This window comes from Amblyraja radiata, chromosome 22 (assembly GCF_010909765.2).
Source record: "Amblyraja radiata isolate CabotCenter1 chromosome 22, sAmbRad1.1.pri, whole genome shotgun sequence".
Lineage (NCBI taxonomy): Eukaryota > Metazoa > Chordata > Chondrichthyes > Rajiformes > Rajidae > Amblyraja > Amblyraja radiata.
Genome location: NC_045977.1, coordinates 24,426,443 through 24,445,392, shown reverse-complemented (window position 1 = coordinate 24,445,392; position 18,950 = coordinate 24,426,443). Strand labels below are relative to the sequence as shown.

General features: G+C 45.8%; 1 protein-coding gene across 2 annotated transcripts in view; it reads left to right on the top strand.

Annotated features, from left to right (window-relative positions):
* prkcb (protein kinase C beta) overlaps positions 1 to 18,950 on the top strand; it is a 138,037-nt gene that overhangs the window by 75,676 nt on the left and 43,411 nt on the right. For both annotated transcript variants that reach the window (XM_033040739.1, XM_033040738.1), the window contains exons 4-6: positions 11,404 to 11,515; positions 14,168 to 14,296; positions 17,665 to 17,821. In XM_033040739.1, the coding sequence (XP_032896630.1) occupies positions 11,404 to 11,515; positions 14,168 to 14,296; positions 17,665 to 17,821 (398 nt within the window). The remainder of the gene's footprint in view (positions 1 to 11,403; positions 11,516 to 14,167; positions 14,297 to 17,664; positions 17,822 to 18,950) is intronic.

The following is an 18,950-nucleotide window of genomic DNA, read 5'->3' as shown; positions in this document are numbered from 1 at the left end:
GAATGAAAAGCAGGATTGGGACAGTGTCGAGATTGACCAAAGAAAATTAAAAGTTGAAGCAGACGCTGGTGCAGACAGAGAATGGCACATGGGTTCTTGATGGCACCATCGCACTGACTGATCCCATTTCTGTGCCATTTATTTATTACATTTTATTAATTTAACATAGTGTGGGCGTCAAATTTATTGCCTATCCTAAATTACCCTTGAGAGCAAAGTGGGGCTATCTGAAAGCACTGCACTGCGGTCATTCTGGGGAAGGAACCAAAAGTTGGTTGAAGTCGTCTAGGATTTTGCCTCAGCACCACGGAGGACTAATGACATCTTTTGACTTGAACGCTGGGGGAGGGGTTTTAGAGGGACACCGGCTGTGACTCCTGTGCTGCCGCATGGTACAGGTGATGGCTTAGGAGATGTGAAAGAGCGATTGTGGTGGAAATCATACAAACAACAGGAGAGACTATGTCGCAGAAAGGGACTCTAAGAGTAAGAACTTGTATAAGCATCAGTATAGATTCCTGTTGAGGATTAACCCTACCTCTGATGGTTAAAGTATCACCATCTCCGTCCACAATTCTTCCAAAAGAAACAGTAAGTCTCAGGATCCTCAGTGAATTTGTTAAGTAGACAGGAGCTGTCATTATGCTGCATCCGTCCTTCCTCTCAAGCTCTGCAAATGTTCCCTCATTAAAGAGATGACAGCAGGTTTCTCAGGCTGATTATCAAAGACTCCCACAGCCCAGAGCTGGAACAGAACCAAGAGCTTCATGCAATATTTAAAGTACAGCTTGCAACACACAATCTGAGTTGGAAGCACAGTGTTTACCCACGCTCCTTCCTGATCTTCCACCACCGCTCCACTTATCACACACCCACGCTGCATACAGACTCTGCCTTTGAATTGCAGGCTGTGAGTGCCGAGAGATTGTTTGAAAGCTTCAAGGAAGCCTGGGAATGGGGTTTCACCCTGTGCTGCACTAGACATGCTGTCAATAACACTGACAGCCAGTCACATCCCTGAATGTCATGAAACTGGGCAGAATGTATTTGTAGTGTGCTCATCCAGAACCGTGCAGTAAAATAGGGCCCACATTCCAGTGACGCCCATCTGAGGAGACTGGTGGGATGTGGCCGCAGCCCTCTTATTCAGGAGTGAGAATCATCACGGTGGAGATGAGACTAAAACCCAGTTTCAGGTAACCCTCACCCCCAGTGAACCGGCCCCACTCCCACTGGTCCACGCAGATTCTCTCTCCCTTTGTTCATCTGTCCCATTTCCATCTTCCTATCAACGACATGCCCACCCACCTACGTTTCCTCTTCCCTAGCTTAACCTCTGTAACCTCTCCCCTAACCCGCTCCATTTGCCCATCATCTCTCCCTGATCTGGCTCCACTGATGAACTTCCAGGCTCAGTCTCTTCCTGCCCTGCCCCACCTGTCTCCACCTGCCCATCGTTCCACTCCTCAGCTGGTTCCACCAGTCATCAGCAGCCTTCACCTCACTTATAATAGATGTCAGTCGATAGTCTATCTCCTGTGATGGAGACGGTCAGACCAAGGAATGATAGGGAGATGTCGGAGATGGTCCGTGAATTTGAGTGCAGGATGGAAATTACTTTTCTGAGGCAGCATGAAGTATTGATAAAGTCAATGGAGAGAAGTCTAGTCCATACAAATGACTGGGCTACATCTACTACTGCAATTTCTAACGGTATTGGACCGAGCTGCTCCCAGAATAAGCTGTGATGCACCCTGACAGTGTGCTTACATTGGTGCATCTATAGACATTTGTAACAGTCACTAGAGACATGCTGAATTTCCTCTGGCTCATGAGGATGTAGAGGCGTTAGAGTTCCTTCTTGGCTGTCACTTCAACGTGAATGGACCACGACAAATGTTTGGTGATATTAACGCCAAGGATTTTGGAGTCACTCAAGTCCTTTACAAAGTGTGAAGACAATCCACCAGATCTGCTCAGGTACAGTATGAACCTCTATGTGATCAGTACATCGCTTTTGATTTGGAACACTGTTCCTTCCCCTGTATTAGTGGAACAACTCACAGTGAACAGTTCCTCCCCTGTTTATCTTATAGATAACGGGGAATCTTATAGAAACATACAAAATTCTTAAGGGGTTAGACAGGTTCGATCCTGACTATGGGTACTGCCTGTGTGGAGTTTGCATGTTCTCATAGAGTCATATAGCATGGAAACAGACCCTTCAGCCGAACTTCTCCAACTTGTCCCATCTACACAATCCCACCTGCTTAGCCCATATCCCTCTAAACCTGTCCTATCCATGTACCTGTCAAAATGTTGCTTAAACGTTACAATAGTACCTGCTTCAATTACCTCCTCTGGCTGCTCGTTCCATACACCCATCAACCTTTGTGTGAAAATGTTACCCTTCAAGTTCCTATTAAATCTTTCTCCCCTCACCTTAAACCTATGTCCTCTGGTTCTCGATTCCCCCACTCTGGGCAAGAGATTCTGTGCGTCTACCTGATCTATTCCTCTCATGATTTTGTACACCTCTATAAAATCACCCCTTATCTTCCTGCTTCCAAGGCTTCCAAGCATGCTCAACCTCTCCCTATAGCTCAACATCCTCGTAAATCTTCTCTGCACCCTTTATAGTTTGTCATCATCTTTCCTATAACATGGTTGGTTCCCAGAACTAAACACAATACTCTAAATGCGGCCTCACTAACATCTTACATAACTGCAACCTGACCTCCCAACGCTATACTCACTACTCTGACTGATACTGTCACTTCTCCCTGTGACCGTGTGGGTTTCCTGTGGGTGCTCTGGTTTCCTCCCATATCCCAAAGATCTGTGGATTTGGCGGTTAATTGGCCTCTGTTAATTATCCCTAGTGCGCAGGGAGTGGATGAGAAACTGGATAATATTGAACGAGTATAAGCGGGTGATCAATGGTCGGTGTGGACTTGGTTCCTGGTTCCATAAATGATTGATGATCACCATCAACCTCAATGAAACAGACTTAATGAAATGTCTTCAGTGAGAACTCCTGCAGATGCCACAGGGACCCAGGGGGAAATATTTAGGAACAACCACTCACATGCTACCTCGGTAGTCTGCAACCTGACAACGTTCCATGACCATCGAATTCTCCAATTTCAGGAGACCCGCACCCCTTTGTCCCTTTCTCTCTCAGTCTGAACCGCCCTGGACCTTTTACACAGCCCCCATACCCCCGCATCCTATCAGCCAGTTTCTTTCTCCTCCCCCACCCACTTCTCTGTACATCGTCCTCACACTCCTCCCAAATTCCCCTCTCCCCACTCGGCCTCTTCCTCCCAGTGTCCGCATCTGCCCATCCTGCCTCCGTTACTTGTTCCATGCTTCAGCTTCCTTTTCTATCAGATTCCATCATTAGCGGGACATGGGTCAAACACGGGCAGGTGGGACAAGTGTAGATGGGCTTCTTGGTAGGCATGATGGTGTTGGGCCATAGGGCCTGTTTCGTGATGTATGACAGACTATGACTCTAACCTCTCCTCGCTTGGATCTACCATCAGCTGTTTGGACTTGATAGGCAGATGGGTGAAGCAAGTGACGAAGGCTAGAGATGAAAGCGAGGCAAAAGGGAGTAAGATAAGAAAGAAAGAGGAGTGAAATGTTAAACCAGAGGGAGGGATTAGGAGTGGGGCATCCCTAGAGGGATGGGATAGTCGTAGAAATAAATGGGGTGTGGGTGAGGGTGAGGAATGGGAAAGAGAGAGGGGGAAAGGGAGGGCGTTATTTAAAACTGGATAATTAAATGTTCATAACATTTGATAGTAATCTACGAAGCAGAATAGGTTTGCGCAGATAGGTTCAAGAACATTCAGGAAGGGAGCTGTTCTTGAACCTAGTGGAACAGGACTTTGGGTGCCTGTGCCGACAGTAGCAGCGGGAAGAGGGCATGGGCCGAATGGTGAGGATCCTTGATGATATATGCCACCATCTTACAGACAATAGACAATAGATAATAGGTGCAGGAGTAGGCCATTCGAGTCAGCACTGCCATTCAAAGTGGTCATGGCTGATCATCCCCAATCAGTACCCCCGTTCCTGCCTTCTCCCCATATCCCCTGACTCCGTTATCTTTAAGAGCCCTATCTAGCTTTCTCTTGAAAGTATCCAGAGATCCGGCCTCCACCGCCCTCTGAGGCAGAGAATTCCACAGACTCACAACTCTCTGTGAGAAAAAGTGTTTCCTCGTCTCCGTTCTTAAACTGTGGCCCCTGGTTCTGGACTCCCCCAACATCGGAAACATGTTTCCTGCCTCAAGCGTGTACAAACCCTTAATAATCTTATATGTTTCAATAAGATATCTCAAGCAGTAAATGCTTTTTGATGGTGGGGAGGACTATGTGCACGATGGGCTTGCATTCTTGTGCATTGAAATTGCCGAACCAGGCTATGATGCAACCAGTCAGGATATTTTCTAAAGAGCATCTGTGAAAGTACATATGCTAAGCCCATGACAGGTTATCCTGGATGTTAATGCCTAGGAATTTGAAACAGCTAACTCTTTCTAACACCAATTGTGAGTGGAGGCACATGTCTCTGCTCCTGTACCTATGGCTTTTGAGAAGCCCGGTTTGTTTGTATCATCTCACAATAATGGCACCAAGTTGCTGACTGGTGGCAAATCACTGCTTCTTCATAAATTCCCCTCCCTCTGCCATTTCTAAATCGGTGACATTTTTAATCTGGTCTGTCGACATCTTGGAGTTGTGTTGCGTGGTTTTCACCATCTGGTTCCGCACATCATGGGTGCCGGGGGGGAGGGGGTGCTGCTGCTGCTGTGCGGGCGTGTGGGAGTTGTGACTTGTCCCTGAGCTGGTCCCTGTGAAATAAAAATTAACAGCTGAATTTTCATAACCACACAATAAGTATGAACAATTGGTGACAATCTTTGGTGACACAATGAACTGCTGATGCTGGCTTACAAATAAAGACACAAAGAGTTGGAGTAACTCAGTGAGTCAGTCTTACAGTCTGTGATTGTAGAGCAATAATTCGCTTTCTTTTCAATGCGAAGCAAAAAATAATTCTCAAATCCAACACTGAGTTGTTCCTGTAATATAATTTGAGCACTTCCAATGGTGTGCACTTGTATGTTGTGGTTGGATGACGGTATTAGCTGTCATCACTCTGGGGCAAACATATGGTTCAATGTGCTTGCAATTTGAATGTACATGATTATCTATTAGTGTCCCTAAAAAAGGAAGTAGGCTCTTTAACCCACCATACACTGACTATCAAGTACCCATCCGTACTAATCCCATGCGCCAGCATTTGGTCTGTAGCCTTCTCTGCCTCAGTGATCCAGGTGCTCATCGAGATGTTTCTTAATTGTTGTGAGAGTCTCTGTCAACACACGTTCCGTATTCCAGATTCCAACCAACCTCTGGATTGATAGATTCTTCCTCTAAATCTTTCCCCCCTTAGTCTAAACATTATCCCGCAGTATACGAGTCATTGAGTCATACAGCGTGGAAATAGCCCTTTGGCCCAATTTACCCCACACCAACCAACATGTCCTATCTACACGTCCCACCTGTCTGCTTTTGGCCCATATGCCTCTAAACCTACCTTATCCAATTTAGACAGGTATATGTTTCTTAAATGTTGTGATAGTGCCTGCCTCAACTACCTCCTCCAGCAGCTTGTTCCATACACTCACCACCCTTTGAGTAAAAAAACGTTATGCCTGAGGTTCCCATTGAATCTTTTCCCCTCACCATAAACCTATGTCCTCTAGCTCTCGATTCCCCGACACTGGGCAAAAGACTATGCTTTTACCCAATCTATTCCTCTCATGATTTTATACACCTCTATAAGACCACCCTTCATCCTACTGCACTCCAAGGAATAAAGCCTGCAGAAATTGTGGATACATTAGTTGTGACCTCTCATAAATCACTAGTCAGAAAAATGGTCCAGGAGACTGGGAAATCGGAAATATAACTCCACTGCTTAAGAAGGTAGCGAGTCAAAAGAAAGGAAATTATAGGTCAGTTATGGGCCTGTCCCACTTAGGCGATTTATTAGGCAACTACAGGCGACTAGTTTGTCGCCACATGTTCGCCGGTGGTCACCGAGAGTAGTCTCCTTAGTCGTGCAATAAGTCGTAGCGTCTTTGTGGTCACCGCTAAATTTTCAACATGTTGACATTTTTTCGCCGACAGTGGGTTTGATGACAATGAGCGTAGCTTGACTTCTCCTGACGTAGGTGCTGCTTAGGTTGTCGCCAGGATGACGTAGTTTGTCGCCGGTAGTTGCCTAAAAAATTGCCAAGTGTGACAAGACCATTAGTCTGTCTTCGGTGGTTGGTAAGATTACTGAACCAGTGATCTTGGAGTGCATTATTAAGGATGAGGCTTTGGGTTACCTGATAAAATAGGCCGAAAATGTTGCCTGACAAATCTGTTGCAATTCTTTTTGGAAGTAGTCAGCAACATAGACAAAGGAGAATCAATGAATGGGATTTACTTGGATTTTCAGAAGGGCAAGGGCTTTGATAAGGTGCCGCACGTGAGGCAGCAAAATGAAATAGGATACCATGGTATTAGATGCAAGGTACTAGCATGGATAGAAGATTGGCTGGTGGTGTTCCGTAGGGGTTGGTGTTGTGTCTGTTACTTTTCAAGTTATATGTTAATGATATGGATTATGGAATTGATGGCTTTGTGGCCAAGTTTGTTGATGATGCAAAGATAGATGGAGTGGCTGGTAGTGTTGAGGAACCAGGGAGCTTGCAAAAGGACTTGGACAGATTGGCAAGTAGGAAATAGAATACGGCATAGAAAAAAGTGTACAGGCATAGACTACTTTTTAAATATGGAGAAAATTAAAAATTCGGAGGTGCAATGGGACTTGGGGTGCTGGTGCAGGATTCCCAAAAGGTTAATTAGTAGATTGAGTCGGTAGTAAGGAAGGCAAATGCAATATTAGCATTAATTTCAAGAGGACTAGAATATTAAAGCTGGAATGTAATGCTGATACTTTATAAAACACCGATCAGGCTACTTTTAGAATATTGTGAGCAATATTGGGCCCCATATCTGAGGAAGGATGTACTGGCATTGGAGAGGGTCCTGAGCAGATTTATGAGAATGATCCCAGGGTTGAGTGGGTTAACATATGAAGAGCGTTTGATGGCTCTGGGCCTGTGCTTGCTGGAGATTAGAAGGATCGAGTGGGATCTCATTGACACCTACCAAATATTAAAATACCTAGATAGAGTGGATGTGGGGAGGATATTTCCAATAGTGGGGGAGCCTCGGCTCAGAATAAAATAATGTACTTTTAGAATGGAGGTGAGGGGTTTCTTTAGTGTTGTTTTGTGAAATTAATTGCCACAGACAGCTCTGGAGGCCAAGCCATTGGGTATTTTTAAAGCAGAGATTGCTAGGTTCTTGATTAGCAAGGGTGTCAAAGGTTATGGGGAGAAGTCAGGAAAATGGGGTTGAGAGGGAAAAATAGATCAGCCATGATTCTCTTCCAATGCCTTAAAGGCCTTATTGCCTCAACTACCTTGTCTTGTAGCTCGTTCCATATACCCACCAGAAAACGTTGCCCCCCTCCCCCCCCAGTATCCTGTTAAATTCTTCTCCACGAATGTTAATTCTGTGTCCTCTGTTTCTTGATTCCCCTAAACAGCATTCACCCTGCCAATTTCCCTCCAAAGGGGATGGGTATGGGACGATTTGACTGGTGAAGGGGTTGTGTTGAAGGTAGCGGAAATGTCAGAGAATGATATGTTGAATGTGGAGGTTGGTGGGGTGAGGGGTAAGGACTAGGGGAATTGTATCCGTCTTCCCTCTGTGGGTATGGGGAGCGAAAGCAGGACTATGGGATGCAAAGGAGCTGTAGGTGAAGGATCCATCTATGACAGCAGCGGAAAAATCATGGGTACCGATGTATCTGACGCCTTAGAATGGAAAGCCTCATCATGGGAGCAGGCACCCTGGTGGAAAAATGAAATGAAAATAGTGTTATTGCAAGAGGCAGGGTGGGAGGAAGTGGACTCCAGATAACTGTGGGAGTTGATGGGTTTGTGGTAGATGTTGGTCGATAGTCTGTCCCCTGTGATGGTGACAGACAAATCAAGAAAGAGAGTGTAAGAAATAGTATGTGTAATGGGTGTGTCTATAGCAGAGGGCATCCGTTCAGCATGGGTGTCAGGGGGGATGGGATTGAGATGGCAAGATTGATTAGCTATGATTGATTGGTAGAGTAGACTTGATGGGCCGAATGTCCTAATTATGCTCCTGCAACTTATGGAGTTACATTTTGTAGGTGTGCCTATTACTGAGGTCTGGTTCGCATTATTTGTGGGTGTATTACGGAGGGCGGTACCTATTTGTGTGCCTATTACTTACTTCAATGTGATCCTACATCAGCCATATCTTCCTATCCCCACTTCTTTCAGCTTTCTGCAGGGATATCTCTCTCTGCAACTCCTTTGTACGGTCATCCTTCCCCACCCAACCGTACCCCTCCCCAGACACTTTCCCTTGTGACTGCAGGAAATGTAACACCACTTCGTACACCTCCTCTCTCAATCCATTCATGGACCCATCGTCTTCCTTCCTTAGCTGGTACCCTCTTATCTCCATTTCACCTATAGCTTTTGCACTATTGTTATCCATCTACCAGTCACCCAACGGGCAAACTGGTAAACATCCAGTTTGCTAGTTTTTGCCTCAACCGTACCTCCGTCTTCCAACGTTCTCTCCTCTACTCCATCAGTCTGGAGAAGGATCCCAACTGGACGGAATTCCAGTTTGTCCCTGAACTAAACGTGTTTCAGAAGAATTTACTCAATTATGGGCTAATAATGGGAAAAAAGCTTATACTTAAATTCTGGAAAAATGCGCCCACACCAACAATAAAAATGTGGATATCAGATATGTTTGAAACACTACATCTGGAAGAGATGAGATTCCTCTTAGCAGGCAAAGCAGACCAATTCCAAAAGACGTGGTGTACGTTTTTGGAACTATTACAAGCATGAGGTGCAATAGTAATTTAAAAAATAAATAAATAAAGGGTACCAGGATCTGGCAACGGGGGGTAAAACAACAAAAACAGACTTGGTTGGTAGTTCCCTTTCTGCGGAGTTTAATGTTATAATAGAGCGATTCTTTCTCCTTTCTTTTTCCTTCTTTTCTAGGGTCTACTTTCTTTCTTTCTTTACTTCCTTCTCTAACTTCTTTTCTAAGGGGCTTTCTTTTCTCAACATTCTCTTGCACCTTCACGACTCTTGCGCACTTTCCTTACTTTCTTTACTTCTATCTTTTTCTTAAAGCTTAAAAAATGAAGTGGTACAAAAAAATGTATTAAGACATATGTGTTGTGTATTATTGTAACTTACCGTACTTCTAATAAAAAAAAATTTTTTTTAATTAAAAAAAAAAAAAAAAAAAAAAAAGGAATTCCAGTTTGTCCGTTTCCCTGCACTGATGCTGACTGACTCGCTGAGTTTCTCCAGCAGTTAGTTTATGGCCTGGATCTGTTGCTCCTTCAGTCTCAGTGTTTCATTGTGATCTGATATTTACAGCAAAAATGCCCGGATGTACTCAGTGGGTGGAGTAGCACCTGGAGACAGAGATGTTTCGGGGCAAGAGCCTGCTTTAGAACTGAGAACCAAAGGGAAGAAGGGTCTCGACCCGGAACACCGCCTGTCCCTTCGCTCCATAGATGCCGCGTTTCTCACCCACTGAGTTTCTCCAGCATTTTTGTCTACCGCCAGAGGGAAGATGTCAATATAAAAATAGGAGAGGGGGAGGGCTGAGAAAGGAACCAGAGGTGGTGGATGAGGGGTGGAAGCAAGCAAACAATGACAGGTGGAGCCAGCGAAGGCTGCAGGTGTTGAAATGTGATGTAAGGAGAGTGATAAAGGGAACCATTAGGTGAACCAGAACCAGACAATGAGAAGGTATTAGATTGTGAATGGATGGAACCAGAAGAGGGAGGATGAAACCAGGTGATGGGATCTGGAGAGGGAACACAAATGTAACATCCAGAGGTGGATCGGACGGAGGGTAAAAGGGAGGGGGTGGATAAAGGTTGCCTGAAACTGGAGAATTCAGTGGGTTGCTCACCCATTGATATTTAAAGCATTGATTTTTTTCCACTTCACCAAACATCCGTCAGAAACTCTCCCTCTCAGTTGGACTGTGACTCACTCCGTTGGATACTCATTGACCTGATAGGTTGACCTTTCCTCCTTGCACACCTGACCTTTGCAGCATTTTTGAAATGACAGTATTTTCGTCTCAGTTTAGTTCCTGCAGTTTGGACATGTCGCTCTGAGCGTGTTCTTGATGTCCAGGAGCTAGGCTGGAAAATGTTGTGAGGGATAGTAGGCAATCTCCAGTGAAAGCCGCCCCTGGGTCTAGACTTGTTTGTGTCTGTGATAATAAGGAGCGTATGTGTAACTCTGATTATATACTCTGTGACTCTGCCAAATAACAAATCTGAGAGTCACACTGTCTGCAGGACCCGTTGTTCAGGGAATTTCGAGAGAGCTTTTAATAGTCACAGAGCAGATTGGCACTAGAGTTCTGACGGAATAAAACCACCATTTAAATGTCAGATTCACAAGGAAAACTGTTTAAGCGAAAGGTCGTTCATTACTCTGAGGATCAGTGACAAGTGTTTCAATCAAATGATAAACAGACCACATGCGCACAAAAACACTCACGCAAACACTCACACTAACACTCACACAAACACTCACACAAACACTCACACAAATGCATGCACACATACTCACACACACACAAATGCACACACATATGTAAATCACAGATGCAATCAGTCACACGACCGCACACACACACACAGAACCACACATACACACACACACACACACACACAGAATCACACATACACACACACACACACACAGAACCACACATACACACACACACACACACACACACACACACACACACACACACACACACACACACACACACACACACACACACACACACACACACACACACACACACACACACACACACACACACACACACACAAATAGACTCACATGATCACACCCTCCCTGCGTCCTCAAAATGTAATAGCATCTGTCTGTGTACCCCTTGCTCTTCTCCTTCATCACCGTATCTATTTAATTGCCACGTCTCCTACGAAGTGGCTGACACAAGGAGCTGTCTGACTGTCCATGGTGAACAGTCTTGTCGCTCTCAGTTCCCCACAGTGATGTCTGCTGTGGTTAGAGGCGGCACAATGAGCTGAATGGGGTTCAAGTGAAGTTGGTGAACAGGGCAGGTTATTTCCCTTGGGTTATCCCCGTATTGCTTCCTGCCCATTGGTAACCAGATTCCCGAATGTTCTTTATTTCAGGATCCCCGGAACAAGCATGGCTTCAAGACTCACACCTACTCCAGCCCAACGTTCTGCGATCACTGCGGCTCTCTGCTCTATGGTCTGATCCACCAGGGCATGAAATGCGATTGTAAGTAACACAACCTCCGGGCGTAACAGCCTATGCCAGTCATGAGAACAGCTTTACTGTGGTGCAGTCAGACGAAGCAGCACAAGATAGATTTCCAGAGGAGACCTGCTGATATTGATTTAGGGGTGTCACAGAGATGACTGTGATTACTGCCCACTCCTGGTTGCCTGCGAAATGTGGTGATGATCATTCATCTTGAACCACTCATACAGGACAATGGCACTCCAGAGGAAAGGGCAGGGGGATCAGACCATGAGTGAAAGGTTTAATTCCCCAAACATTGTCATGATTTTGCCAATAATCTGACATCTTCACAGACACATTTTTAAACAAATGTAAATCGGAAAAAACTGCAGCTGCAGGAAAACTGTAATGAAAGGAGGAAATGCACCGACACACTCAGCAGGTCAGGGCCATCATTCTCCCATCTGACCTCCCAGTCCTCTGTTAAAGCTCAGCAAATGTGGGTGGGTATATCATTTACTGGTGTCAGGGGTTGGGGTGGATGCGTCATAGAACAGTAAATCACAGGGACAGGCCCTTTGGCACACAATGTCTGCAGTGAATGTGATGCCAAATTAATCTGCTCTATCTGCACCTCATCTATATTCCCTCCATATCCATGTGCCTATCTTAAATGCCACAATCATATTTGCTTCCACTGCCACATCTGTAAGCACGTTCCAGGCACCCTGTATAAAATATTAGCCTCACTCCTCTAAACATTCCCCCTCTCACCTTAAAGTTACACCCAAGGAAAAAAGTTCTGTGTGCCTGCACTTTCTATGTCACTCATAATGTTGTACGTTTCTATCAGGTCTCCACTTAACGTCTGACACCAGCGAAAACAACCCAAGTTTGTCAATCTCTCTTTGGAGTTAATACCCTCTAATTCAGGCAGTATTCTGATAAACCCCTTCTACATCCTCTCCAAAGTCTCTCCATTCTTCTTGTAATGGGGCAAGAAGGAACTGCAGATGCTGGAAAATCGAAGGTAAACAAAAGTGCTGGAGAAACTCAGCGGCTGCGGCAGCATCTATGGAGCGAAGGAAATAGGCAACATTTCAGGCCGAGACCCTTCTATTCAGACTGATGTAGGGTGGGGCGGGGGGGGGGGGCGGGAAGAAGAAAGGAAGAGGAGGAGCCAGAGGGCTGAGGGAGAGCTGAGAAGGGGAGGAGACAATAAGGGCTACCGGAAATTGGAGAAGTCAATGTTCATGCCGCTGGGTTTTTTCAGACTGATGAAGGGTGGGGGGGAAGAAGATAGGAAGAGGATTTTTTTCAGACTGATGTAGGGTGGGGTTTTTTCAGACTGATGTAGGGTGCGGTTTTTTCAGACTGATGAAGGGTGGGGCCCGAAATGTTTCGGCCAGAAACGTTGCCTATTTCCTTTGCTCCATAGATGCTGCCACACCCGCTGAGTTTCTCCAGCACTTTTGTCTACCTTTTATAAAGCTGCTATATGCCTTCCTGTGTTTTATACTTTATGCTTGGTGTGATGAAGGCAAGCATGCCATATACCTTTTTTATCAATCCATCTACTTGCGTTGCTAGTTCCACGGAACTATGGACTTGGACCATAATATTCCTTTGTACATCAATGCTGTTAAGGGTTTTACCATTAACTGTATACTTTCCCCGTACCTCCTAAATTACAAAACCTCACACTCGGTTGGATTAAACTCCATCTGCCATTTTTCCATTCATATCTGTAACTGATCTAAACGCTGCTGTATACTTTACAGCCTTCCTCACTGTACACAACTCCGCCAATTTTGGTGTCATCTGGTGTCAGATTACTAACCAACCTATCTACATTTACATTAAAGTCAGGAGTGGGTATGTCACTATCTTGGTCAAGGGATGGGTGTGTCATTACATGTGGTCAAGGGTCAGGGGATGGGGTGTCATTATCTGACATTGGAGATCAGGGGCTGGATGTATCTGGGGTCAGGTGTCAGGGGAGTGTTATTATTTTCTGATGTCAGGGTTCAGGATGCATATGTCATTAACTATGGGCAGGGGTCAAGGCGCGTATGTCATTATCAGGGGGTCTGTGTGTGTGTGTGTGTGTGTGTGCGTGTTTCATTCTCTGGGGTGGGTGTGTCATCATCTGGTTAAGGGGTGGATATATCGTCAGTGGGTTTATCATCAGTTGTCATGGTGGGGATATCATCAGTGGTCAGGGAGGGTATATATCAGTAGTCGGGGGTGTGTATATCATCAGGGGTCAAGGGGTTGGTGTATCATTATCTGAGTTCAGGGGTGTCTGGTGTAGTCTCTGCCCCTCTCTAGGGTTGAGTGATTTATTCATCTCCTGGTCAGTGCTGATGACACCTTTGAACTGGTCTTGAGACTGTGTTAGCCTTGGTTTAATATCCCATCCAGGCCTTGTATTTGTATCCAGTGGGGTTGTAAATGGTTTAGAGATTTGACCATCCCGGGCTCGCCATCTGCAGTGACCTCTGCGTGTCAATTCAGAACAGTTACATCAGAGCTCCCTCTGGTGCACATGTATGCCCCTCACCATGTTCGCAGAGCGGGTGAGAGTCTGGACTACGTGGCCAGGCAAGGTCGGCACCCTCTGACTACACCAGGTGACAGGTCTGGCTTACTTACACTGAACTGAGCTTTCGTTGTCTTTCGTTGCAGCCTGCATGATGAACGTCCATAAGCGATGTGTCTCCAATGTGCCCAGTATGTGTGGCATGGACCACACTGAACGACGAGGACGCATTTTCATCAAGGCGGAAATGATCAAGGACTTGCTCACCGTTGTAGGTAAGTGTCAAGTCGTTCTGCCAGATTTGTACCCTGCTCACAGGCAAATCCTGACCTTTCCCCACACATTTATGCATGGATTCATGGATTGGATGGAAGTTTCGAGCTGGGCTGTTGTATTCAGTTTTTCCATGGCAGATGGTGTAGCATTATCCCTACCTGTGTAGGAAGGAACTGCAGATGCTGGTTTACACCAAAGGTAGACACAAAATGCTGGAGTATAAGGCCTGTCCCACTTAGGCTATTTTTTAGGCGACTACAGGAGACTAGGCTGTTGCCACATGGTCGTCGGGGTATCGCCTGTATGGTCGTGAGTAGTCTCCTCAGTTGCCCAAAGAGTTGTAGCGTCTTTCTGGTCGCCGTCCGATTTTCAACATATTCAAAAAATTTCGCCGACAGTCGGCCACAGTGGGTTGACGCCAATGTGCGTAGTTTAACTTCTCCTGACATAGGTGCTGTTGTAGGTTGCCGTCAGGTAACGTAGGCTGTCGCCGGTGCTGACCGGTGAATTCCATTGGCGACGACCTACGTCAACCTACGTCAACCGGCGACAGGTACCGGCGACTGAATTGTCCAGTTGTCTTCAGTTGTCGCCGACAGGGTCGTAGCTTGTCGCGATTGGACGTAGGTTGGCTTCGGTTGGCGTAGGTTGTCAAAGGTGTGGTCGTAGGTGAACATCCTAATAGGTCGCCGGATGTCGGTAGCTTGCCGTTGACTAGGTGGTAGGTTGTTGTAGCTTGTCGTAGACATTGTTGTAGGGGGGGTCGAAGGGGGGGTCCAGTCGCCAATTTTTTAACGACCTGCTACGACCATGACAGTCGCCGGCAGTCACATAAAAAATCCCCTAAGTGGGACAGGCCCTTAATTCAGCAGAACAGGCAGCATCTCAGGATAGAAGGGATGGGTGACGTTTTAGGTTGAGACCCTGAGGTCTGAAGAAGAGTCTCGACCCAAAACGTCCCCCAAATCCTTCTATCCAGAGATGCTGCCTGTTCTGCTGAGTTACTCTAGCATTTTATGTCTATTATCCCTATCTGTATCATCAACACTTTCACTAGAGCACACAAGGAATTGCATCATACACCTCTGCCCACCTTTAGTCACTGCATCGCACTGTCCTGCTACTTTGAGATCCTGCGATATCCACATACCGTGAGCGATATCCACAACTCAGGAGCCAGCTCTTGGACAAGGCAGATATGGATGATGAAATTCATTATTGCCTACACTTTGTCAGCTCAGCCTTTGAACATTAAGAAAACCATAAAGACCTTAGACCTGGTACAAAGCTCATGATATAGTGGGCAGCAGAGATATTTTCCCTCCTGTGTGCTTCTGAAAGATGGAACCAAAGCACTGGAGAGATACCACCAATGTGGGCTCCATGAAACATTCCCAATGCACTATCAGGATAAACAGTGCCCTCTCCTGGCTATGAGTGTCAGCACTGACTTCTGAGTTACACTCCGTTAGATACGTGAAACATCATTAACAAATGTTAAGCAGATACTTACCAGATGGACAGGGTATAAGATTCAAGGAGGTCCTGATGGAAAAAAGCCATCTCCTCACTGATGGCTGGGAATCTATGGAGAAGGAACATCGAGCGTAGTGTTGAGAACCACACGGTTTTGTGCCCTGGAGACACACAGACGGTGTGTTTCAGCAAGACAAGGAGAGCACTGTCCCCACATCATGCAGTCGGCAGGAGAGTCTGCAGTTCTCTCACTGCTCTCATCAGCCACAACTAATCCCAGAGAATCAGAGCTGACACACATCAACTTGGAGTGCGAGGGGCTATCTCGGAAGAGCAATAGCACCACCTGGTGGAGCACATCCAGAAATACGACTGAGACTTTGCAGAAACAGTATACAGACTATAATCTTTGATACAGACTGGTACATGCTGCCTTTGCGAGAGATCGGGAGAAAAGGCAATCACATTTCAACTTTGAAATAGAAACGGATAATGATTTTAAACTCTCCGAAAGCAATACCATCTATACTCAAACCCCCCAAGATGGGTTTGATTATCTGGATAAATGATAGATTGATGGTCATCGAATGGTAGATTCAGCAGACCCGTGCTGTGAACAGTTCCAACATCGGTTTCAAGGCTCTCGGACAACATTTCTCCAGGATAACAAATGACGATTTTTACAAGGAGGTTTATTCTGATTCCAGCATTCCCTACTACGCTCAATGCTCAAAATAGACACAAAATGCTGGAGTAACTCAGCAGGACAGACAGTTTTGGGTCAAGACCGTTCTCATCCCGAAACATCACCCATTCCTTCTCTCCAGAGATGCTGCCTGTCCCGCTGAGTTATTCCAGAATTTTGTGTCTATCTTCAGTGTAAACCAGCATCCTCCAACACATACGTTCAATGCTCCTTCTACACCAGTGCTGCTTCATTGGAAGTTGGAAAGTCAACTGGTCTCATTGTTCCACCTCAGGAGGACTAGCAGATCAGACAAGGTTATCATGTGACCAGTACTAAACTAGGTGATCTGTCATTGTCCCGTGCTGGTTGTGGGGTCTCAGGTTTTGTAGATTGAGTGCTGGATTTTCCTACATCCTCACGGCGACAGCATTTCACAAACCCATCTCCATCTACTTAAGTACTCTGGGACGTCCCAGTACGAGGTCTCTGGTAAAAATCAGGCAATTCAGAATTTAGGTGAAGTTCATAGTGTTCCATAGCCTGGTGGTTGTTACAAAGAGGTCCTGAACCTGATCATTGCAGTTTTCAGACTCCTGTACCTTCTTCCCGATGGCAGGAGTAAACTGAGACCATGGCCAGTGTGGTATGGTGATGATATTGGCTACCTTTTTGAGAGAGCTAAGCTCTCTGGTCTTTGACATTTCCACCATAGTTCTGATTGCCTATCCTATCTGTGCCTTTATACTACAGCATGGAAATGGGCCCTTCAGCCCACAATGTTTGCGCTGAACCTGATGCCAAGTTAAAGTGATCTCATCTGCCTGTACATGATCCAAATCTCTCTATTCCTTTGACTTCTATGTGCCCTTCTAACAGCCTGTTGAACGCCACTAATTTTATTGACTTCTATCTGGTCTCCCGTCAACCTCTGATGCTCCAAAGAAAACGATCCAAGTTTGTGGAGGAGTTCCTTTAATGTGGTCCTTCTGACATCAGACATGGTGTTTTAATTATAATTGGAGGAACATGGGCTGAAAGGGGATTCAGTATGGGTGGGATGAAAGATCGTGGCATTTCCATGTTGATGTTGGTCGAAGGAATTGTCTCCATTAGCACAAGCTGGGTCATTGGGTGGTGGATGTTCTGCACCATATGATAACCATGCCCACTCTCTGCTTCTTGTCTGTGCCTGTCTCTGTCCAGTGAAAGAAGCCCGGAACCTGGTGCCCATGGACCCCAATGGCCTGTCAGACCCCTACGTGAAGTTGAAGCTGATTCCGGACCCAAAGAGCGAGAGCAAGCAGAAAACCAAGACCATCAAATGCTCTCTCAACCCAACCTGGAACGAGAGTTTCACATTGTAAGGGCCAAACAGATAGAAACGTGTTTAAGATTTAAAAAAGATACAATTGTGTGAGGAGGAATAACTAGCGGGGCCAACAGTGTGTGTGTCTTTGTATTCAATATCTTACCCCACTCCATGTTCCGTAACATCTTTCCAGCTGTTATCAGGCAACTGAATCATCCTACCACAACCAGAGAGCAATGCTGAACTACTATCTAGAAACATAGAAACATAGAAAATAGGTGCAGGAGTAGGTCATTCGGTCCTTCGAGCCTGCACCGCCATTCAATATGATCATGGCTGATCATCCAACTCAGTATCCTGTACCTGCCTTCTCTCCATACCCCCTGATCCCTTTAGCCACAAGGACCACAAGGTTCACCAGACTGATTCCTGGGATGTCAGGACTGTCTTATGAAGAAAGACTGGATAGACTTGGTTTATACTCTCTAGAATTTAGGAGATTGAGAGGGGATCTTATAGAAACTTACAAAATTCTTAAGGGGTTGGACAGGCTAGATGCAGGAAGATTGCTCCCGATGTTGGGGAAGCCCAGGACAAGGGGTCACAGCTTAAGGATAAGGGGGAAATCCTTTAAAACCGAGATGAGAAGAACTTTTTCACACAGAGAGTGGTGAATCCCTGGAACTCTCTGCCACAGAGGGTAGTCGAGGCCAGTTCATTGGCTATATTTAAGAGGGAGTTAGATGTGGCCCTTGTGGCTAAGGGGATCAGAGGGTATGGAGAGAAGGCAGGTACGGGATACTGAGTTGGATGATCAGCCATGATCATATTGAATGGCGGTGCAGGCTCGAAGGGCCGAATGGCCTACTCCTGCACCTAATTTCTATGTTTCTATGTTTCTAACACCCTCTTAAATATAGCCAATGAACTGGCCTCAACTGCCTTCTGTGGCAGAGAGTTCCAGAGATTCACCACTCTCTGTGTGAAAAATGTTTTTCTCATCTTGGTCCTAAAAGATTTCCCCTTTATCCTCAAACCATGACCCCTTGTCCTGGACTTCCCCAACATCGGGAACAATCTTCCTGCATCTAGCCTGTCCAACCCCTTTGATGACCCTTGGACTATACTTGATCGGACTTTGCTAGCTTTACCTTGCATTAAACGTTTTTCCCTCATCATG